Source organism: Schistocerca serialis, chromosome 5 (genome assembly GCF_023864345.2).
Source record: "Schistocerca serialis cubense isolate TAMUIC-IGC-003099 chromosome 5, iqSchSeri2.2, whole genome shotgun sequence".
NCBI classification, from domain to species: Eukaryota; Metazoa; Arthropoda; class Insecta; order Orthoptera; family Acrididae; genus Schistocerca; species Schistocerca serialis.
Genome location: NC_064642.1, coordinates 366,451,660 through 366,460,292, shown reverse-complemented (window position 1 = coordinate 366,460,292; position 8,633 = coordinate 366,451,660). Strand labels below are relative to the sequence as shown.

At 46.8% G+C, this 8,633-nt stretch overlaps 1 protein-coding gene across 1 annotated transcript in view; it reads left to right on the top strand.

The window, feature by feature from the left end:
* Positions 1 to 896: 896 nt before the first annotated feature.
* The window catches only part of LOC126481942 (uncharacterized), a 34,453-nt gene continuing 26,716 nt past the window's right edge, over positions 897 to 8,633 (top strand). Inside the window, exons 1-2 of the mRNA XM_050105901.1 lie at positions 897 to 947; positions 4,111 to 4,629. Of these exons, the coding sequence (XP_049961858.1) occupies positions 897 to 947; positions 4,111 to 4,629 (570 nt within the window). The remainder of the gene's footprint in view (positions 948 to 4,110; positions 4,630 to 8,633) is intronic.

The following is an 8,633-nucleotide window of genomic DNA, read 5'->3' as shown; positions in this document are numbered from 1 at the left end:
TCACTGTCATAAACGTTTATCACGCAATAATTACGAAATTTATTCAATAAGTAATGCAACACTTTTTTTTCTTGGACAGTTTCGCTTAAAACGACCGGGAGAGCGGTGTGCTGACCACATGCCCACGGAATTTACTGTGGGAGATCGTGAAATATTCCCGCTTCAGTCCCTACAGTTTCATGAATTTCCGATAGATGGCAGTGCCATACGTAGCATTCAAGACGACGTGTATAATGGATGTGCGTTCCAAGAAGAGATCTGTCATTGTGTTTATTTTGGTGTAAAATCAGAGCATTGCTGATATTCATAGGTACTTGTAGGGATCTACGGTGACCTGACAGTGAACAAAAGCGCTGTGAATCGTTGCACGAGGCGACTGTCATCATCGCAACAATCTCGCTCGTACCTGTCCGATCTCCCGTGTGCCGGCCGGCCGCACACAGCTCTGACTTTTGCTGTTTTGGAAGGTGTAGACACTCTCATTCGGGGCGATCGACGGATCACAATGAAAGGTCTCGCTGCTCAAGTGGACGTCTCTGTTGGCAATGCTCACATACTAATCTACCAGTTAGGCTACTTCAAGATGTGTGCCCACTGGGTTCGGCCCTGCCTAACAGAAGACTTCCACCCGTTTGGCCCATTGAAGGTTGCAGCCCTCGAGAAGCAGCAGGTGGATTAATGATGCAGCAAGACGTTGTCTTTGAGGTCGACCAGTAGAGGGGTACCATGCGGGAATGCAGGTCCTTCCAGATAGGTGGCGTAAGGCCGTCACATTAATCAGAGAGTGTATTGGAAAATACTGTTCTTAGTATTAAGAAAACAGTCTTAATCACGTTTTTTATTTAATTAGTGCCGACCTGTTTCAGCCCATCGCAGGGGCCATCTTCAGGGCGAACATGTGGTCGACTGCTGGTGGCGTCACGTATACCAAGGTGTGGCAGAAGGCTGTCAGTCTTAAGACTGTTTTCTTAATACTAAGTTAATTTATACTGATCGCTGTTACTCCATAACCATGTTGTCCAAATATCTAAATACTGTTCTGTAGCCAAAGGAATGGGAAATAACATGGTGCATTAGAATCCTGAATAAAACTAACCTACTTTCAGGAAAAAAAAAATACTGCATTACTCATTGAATGCCTCTCGTATCGACAGTTCAAATACTCTGACCATCAGTTGCCGAATAGTCTTTGTATAAGAATCGATACCATTGTCGACATATGGTATTTTTTCTGTTAGTGCTTCTTCGGAAAGAATATGGTGTGGCTAGAGGGAATACGGGGAGTGGAGAAAGAATGACATAGCCTACACTTATAGATGGGTCGTGAGAAAGGGAATATTTATTTGTTTATTGGTCAGTACTGGCAGACCACGGATGCGCTTGCCTCATATCATTCAGCGGCTATGGCAAAACAACACACGGAAGTAACGGAAACTCGAGAAATCGGCTACAGAGACGTTCATGTTTAACCATCGCAATACCAAGGGGGTGAGGGGAGCAGGGGGGGGGGGGGGGAGATGGCTCTTGATCCACACCTTTTAAAAATACTGTAATCTAGGCAGTTAATTTATATTTTAAAATTTTGAAAAAAAATTGTTTGTAATCAATTCTTCGACCTGATACCACAAATATTTATTACCTTCACTTAAACTTAAGTGAAACGCAAGTCTTAATAGTAAATGTCTCTTTCCACAATGAATGCGATGTTTAATATTTTCAGGTGCAGGAGCTCGCTTAAAACATCAGTATCTCTTTGCTCTTAAAGTAGCACAGCTTGGCAGTACACGTTATTGAAAATGCGTTGATATTGCTAAAAGTCTGCTAAAAGATGTTTTTAGGACATGAGTCGTGGTTACATATCAGTACCTATTTAAAACTCTTGTTGTTAATGTCAAGAACAATAAACAATTTTTTTTTAAACTTTTTTCGGATGGGCATAAAGTACCCCCGTCCCCCGCACACCTTAGTAAAGCGCGTTATGAAAAATGCGTTGGTATTGATAGAGTTAAACACTCGTTTTTCAATTACTTGACACGACACAACAACATTTCGCAACGTTTCGAAAGAGCTACTACTGATAAAAGATCGCTTGAGTTGGTAGCAATCGAAAACAGAGAACTGTCCACACGAAATTCTGTCAACATGTGTCTTCAATAGCTTTTAAGGTGAGTCAATTTTCTTCATGTACTCTTGCAATGAAAATGAAGTTACCGCAAGATATGGTACCGTATCACACAACAGAGTAACAGTAAACAAGGTATGCCAGTTTTTTATACGAGGTGCGTTCAACAACTAATGCAACAGTTTTTTCTGAAAGCAGGTTGATTTTATTTAGGATTCCAATACATGATATTACTCCCCACTGTTTTGGGTACAAAACCCCGTTCTTCGACACAGTTTCCGTTCAGTGCCACGGCCTTATGCACCTTGCTGGGAGGGCCTATACGCCCACATAGTACCAGTCTGCCGGCCTCTGTGGCCGAGCGGTTCTAGGCGCTTCAGTCTGGAACTGCGCTGTTGGTACAGTCGCAAGTTCGAATCCTGCCTCGGGTATGGATGTGTGTGATGTTCTTAGGTTAGTTAGGTTTAAGTAGTTCTAAGTCTAGGGGACTGATGGTTTCAGATGTTAAGTCCCATTAGTGTTTAGAGCCATTTGAAGTACCAATCTACTGGTCGACGTCAGAGCCAACGTCGTCTGTATCAGTAACCTCTCCATTATCCACGTACTGCACATACTGCTTCCTGCGGAGAGCATCCTTTATTGGCCCAAATAGATGGAAGTCGGAAGGTGAGAAAGCCGACCTGTTGGGTGGATGAGGAAGAACAATCCAATGAAGTTTTGCGAGCTCCCTCTCGGGCGCACAGACTTGCGTGAGGCTTGTGTTGTGATGGAGAAGGACAAGTTCTTTTGCATTGTTGTGGCGACGAACACGCTGAAGTTTGCTCGATTTCTTGAGGGTAGCACAGTAGACCACAGAGGTGATGGTTGCACCAGGAGGCAGGACGTAAAACAGAAGAACGCCTCCAGGGTCCCAGATGACCGTCGCCATGACTTCATCGGCTGAGGATGTTGCTTTGCACTTTTTATTGGATTGTAGCTTTGTTTCAGTTAGAATTGATGAAGCCATGTTTCAGCGCCTGTGACAATTTTCAGCAAGCAATTGTCACGATCAGTCTCATAAAGCGAGATCAATTCCGCACAGATGATCTTTAGTTCCTCATTACGGTCTTCCGTTAGGCTGCGAGGATCCAAACAGGCACACTTCTTTGAGTACACCAACTGGTGGACGAATGTGACAGCACTACCAACAGACAGGTCCAGTTGAGCAGCGAAGTGTTTGATCGTGATCCGTGGATCACCTCGAATGAGAGTGTCTGCGCCTTCCAAAACTGCAGTCCGTAGCTCGTGGTCTCGTGGTCGCGTTCTCGCTTCCCGAGCACGCGGTCCCGGGTTCGATTCCCGGCGGGGGCAGGGATTTTGACCTGCCTCGAGATGACTGGGTGTTTGTGTTGTCCTCAACATTTCATCATCATTCCTGAAAGTGGCGAGTTTGGACTGAGCAAAGGTTGGGAATTTGTACGGGCGCTGATAACCGCCCCACAAACCAAACATCATCATCATCATCCAAAATTGCAGGAGTCAGAGCTGTGTGCGGCTGGCTGGCACGAGGGAAATCGGACAGGTATGCGCGACATTGTTGCGATGATGGCAGACGACTCACACAACAACTCAACGTGCTTTTGTTTCGTGCCAGAAGTCTGTAGATGTTCAGCAAGCGCTTATGAATATCCGTTGCTTGGGTCTTCCGCTGAAAGGAACTCGCTGACAGCTCTCTTCTTGTAACGAGCCTTTGTTAGAGACGCCATTTTGAAGGCTATGTAAAGCGCCGCCAACTACTGGAACTTAACGAACTTACGGACTGAACCGGGAATATTCCACGACGTCCCACAACAAATTCCGTATTTTTTAAAGTGAAATTGGCCGAGAAGAAAAAAATGTGTTGCATTACTTATTGAACGCTCCTTGTAGTTGTGTAGCTGAAAATTTTTACTTCCAGGTCTCCCTTAAACCTCCTTTAAAATCGTGTCACGCTCTCGAACGGAACGCAGGTGCTGGACGCACGCCAGAAGGAGATCGCAGCGCGCAGCCTGGGCCTGTGTGGTCGCCCGACCACTGCAGCGGCTCGTCGCGCCAGCTTCCGCAGCACCGGCCACCAGGGGCGCGTCCTCGACGCCGACGCCGCTGGAGACGCCGAGGCGCCGCCCTGCACGCCGCCCAAGACGCCGCAGGCTCCGCCTCAGCAGCAGCCGCAGCCCCAGCTGCAGCCGCCGCCGCCTAAGCCCAAGCCACAGCTGCAGACACAGGGGCAGCCCAAGCTGCAGGCACAGGCCTCTCAAAAGCCACTGCCGGTGCCGACGCCGCCCCCACAGCAGCGGCCGCCGCCCAAGCAGGCCCTGGCGCGCTCGCTGTCCGCCCCCTCCAACAGAGCGCAGCTGCAGCCTCGGCCTCCGCCTGCCCAGCCGCCAGCGCCAACCCACACGGCTCAACCGCCCCCACCGCCGCAGCCGAGGGGCATACTTGTCAGGAGGCCGCCCCACCACGGCAGCAGCGTCGATGTCAGCTCCAAGGCAAGTTCTTATCATATTCAATGTTGCTTAGACGTTGACTTTTATTTAACAGATCTTATCCAGAAAAAAGTGCATTCTAAGACAAAGAAAGCGATGCACCACGAAGGAATTATGCGAATGGGACAAAAATCGGTAGTTGTAATGAACACGTACAGAGAAACATATGACTACAATTCCAGGAAAATCGGCTGATTTATTCAAGAGACAGAGCTTCACAAATTGGTCCACCTCTAGCCCTTCTGCAAGTTGTTTTTCGGCTTGGCATTGATTGATAGAGTTGTTGGATCTCCTCCTGAGGGATATTGTCCAAAGTCTGCCCAATTGGTGTGTTGGATCGTCAAAATCTTTATTTGGTTGGAGGGCCCTGTCAATAATGCGCCAAACGTTCTCAGTTGAGGACACATCCGACGACCTTTCTGGTCATTGTAAGGTTTGACAAGGACAAAGACAAGCAGTAGAAACTCTCTCCATTGAGCTGGCGGGCAGTATCTTGCTGAAATATAAGCCCAGGATGGCTAGTCATGAAGGGCCACAAAACAGGGCTTGGAATATCGTCGACGTAGCGCTGTACTGTAAGGGTGCCACTGATGACAACCAAAGGGATCCTGCTATGAAATAAATGGACACCCCAGACCGGCACTCCTGGTTGTTGGGCCGTATGTTCACTAATACTCAGGCTGGTATCCCACTGCTGTCAGGGGCGTCTCCAGACAAGTCTTTTCTGGTCATCGGGCTCAGTTGGAAGCGGGACTCATCACTGAAGACAACTCTACTCCAACCAATGAGATTCAAGGAAGAATGTGACCGACACCGCTGCAAACGGACTAGTTGGTGTATGGAGGTCAAAGGTACTTGGCGCAAAGGCACCGTGAGCTCACTCCGCTTCCTGTGAGCCGCCTATTAATGATCCTTGTCCTCACTGAAGCATCTGTTGTACGTCAGATCGGTGATAACGACGAATCCGGGCTCTGAGTGCCTCTCTTGCGATTGGTCGGTCTTCTCGTTCTGTCGTCCCTCTAAGCCGACTGCTTTCTTCTTAACTCTGTGTTTGGCCACGGTTCACCCACTCCTGCCAACATCTTCGATCTGTGGCATCACTCCTGTTCAAATGTCGAGCGATTCGCCGAATACTCCGATCGGCTTCTTTGAGCCCAGCTTCACGTCCTCTCTGAAATGCTGGGGTCTGTGTACATAGTTCACGCGCCTGTCTGCGAGGCGTACTTACTCTTCAACTGAGTACACGGAATGAAATTCGCAAAGACTTTATTCCATGCTATCGATATGTTCCCTGTTCGATGTCCCTGTTAGCTGCGTGGTGAAACTGTTCTGCGGTGTCACACATTCATCCATCGGCGGCCAATTTTTACACTTTTGCGTTTTCCGTCGATTCCTGTGTGAGTATCAGTTTATAACCAATTTGCATAAGTCCTTCGTGGTAAGCCGTTCTTTTGTTTTGGAGTGTATGTAGGTAATGCGAAATTGATCACTAGACGTCACGAGCAGCGGACTCACAATTGTAGATGGAGGCGGGCAATATTGTATTCCCAGTAGAGAAGCAGTAATAGAATAATGGATCGGTCAGGATAGACTCTGTGACTATGAACGTGGACTAATCATTGGATGTCAACTGAGTAAAAAGTCCATAACGAACCGTTCAACCCTTCTAAAGCTGCCCAGGCGACTATTGGGGATGTGTTTGTGAACATGTACTGATGGAAAAGGACAATCGAGTGTTGCTGGAGTGGTTGTAAAAATCGCGTGAAATCTGCAGAAAGAATCACTCCAGAGTTCTAAAATGATACCAGCAGACCAGCTACCACAATGACTGTTGATAAGTAGTTAAAAAGAACGGACTATACGTAGTGGTCGTGCAGCTCCTCATAACGCACACGGTGGTCAATGGTAAGCAAATCTTGAGGTTGTGTAAAGAGCGACGCAACTGGACAGTGGACGACTAGAAAGAAGTGATATAGACTGAGGAACCACGCAGTCCGCTGCAAGCTTTGGGTTTGGAGAATGCAGGAAGAATGTTACTTACTATCATGTATAGTGCCAACAATGAAGTTTGGAGGAGGTGGGGTTACGGTATAGGGGTGTTTATCGCGATTAGGGTGTGGTCAGCTTAAGAGAATGCCAAATGCAGAAGAACATGAACATATTTTGCACCATTGTGTGCTGCGTACTGTAGAGGACCATTTCGGAAGCGTTTGTATCATCATGACAGTACACCTTATCATAAAGCAGCAACTGTGAGGCAATGATTTATGCACATTAACATTTCTGAAATTGACTGGCCTTTTCAGCGTCCCGATCTGAACCCAATGATGCGCCTTTGGGATGACTTAGGGCGTCGACTTTACCGCGGACCACAGCGTCCAACATCACTACCTTCTTTAATTTCAGCTCTTGAAGAAAAATGGGTTGCCATTCCTCTATAGACATTCAGACATATTATTGAAATCGTCGCCAGAGAAAGTCGAAGGGAGTACACACTCCATATTGTTGTCCGCTAATATATGGCAGGATAATTTCGATACGATAGTGTTTATCAGTGGCTACACGATCTCCGCAAGTTTCGATTAGTGCCGTGCCGTGACGAAATTGTAGAGCGAACCACTAGGGGGCAGGCGTGTCGTGAAGACAAATAATGTGCTCCGTATTCTCGCATCTAATTAGATCGAATTGGTTCGCGCCTGTTGATAAGCAACCCATTCTACAGAATTCCGAAACGGGTTGCTATCACGCCCTCCCTGGCATTTCATATCTGCGAGTGCAGTTAGTTCCATACGTATTAATGTTTGCCTCGTCACCAAAGGTGTGCATATTGAGCACCTGCAATGTGAGTTACAAACATGGAGAGATGCCGTATCCTCTGATACGTACTCTTTTTTCTCTGTGTCTCATAGTTTTCAGACAGTCGTCTTCTGAAACCCCAGAGGTACGTGTGAAGACTTTGGGATTAGCGGCCAGTAATTGGAATGAGTCATAACCTTCAAATATCGGGGAGTTTCTCTCTAGGGAAATTTAACGAGGGAAATCTGAATAATAATGAGAATGTGTAATTATCGCGTGAAAGAGAGCGCTTACTACACCAATTCTTGAGAACTGTCCCTCAGTCTGGGATCCTTACCAAGTTGAATTAAAGGAACAGATACGAAAGATTTAAAGAATAGCTTTGTAACAAATTTGTTTGATCATTGGAAGAGTCTCTCAAATGTTCTACACACAGCAATGCAGGTGTTACAAGAGAGACGACGCGCACTGCGGAGAGCCTTACTTAAAAAGTTCCGAGAGTTCATGTTACAACATGACGCAAGACACGTATTACTTCTTTCGAGTTACTCCCCATGTTAAGACGACGACTCTAAAACGAGGGAAATTCAAGTCTACACGGAGGGATACGAGCGTCTTCCCTCCTGTGTATCATCTTTGACTGGAATGGGAGGGAGAAATTGAATCTGGCGCAGTATCTATCCTACGCCACACACCACATATTGCCTTGTAGCGTATGATGTACTATTACAAAAGTCGTGATTGGTTTCAGGTACCTACGCTATCTTCCGAAAGCTACAGTGCTTGACAGCTGCGAAGAGACAATATTGGACAGGAATAATTACAGGTAGTGGTGGACGACATTAAACACAGTACGTACGGTATGTAATAGAGTGGCCTTTGTGACGAACCAATGATAAAACCCTTTCCGTGGAGGCAACAAGCCGTCATCACGTTGTAGATGACACGGATAGTGGTTGTTACCGTGGAGAATGTCTGACATCGTCATCTGGCTTACCCCATAATGGCAAGCCACATGCCTGATGATGATACGATGGCCACCATCCACAATTCCTGGTCTAGTCGTTAGAATTACTGTCTCTAAATCACGGGGTCCCAAGTTAGATTCTTGAATTGGTTAGAGATTTTCTTCGCTGGGGGAATGGATCTTTGTGTTATACTGATCACTTCATTTCACCTTCATCGAAGTGCAAGTCGACGAAGTGTCGTCG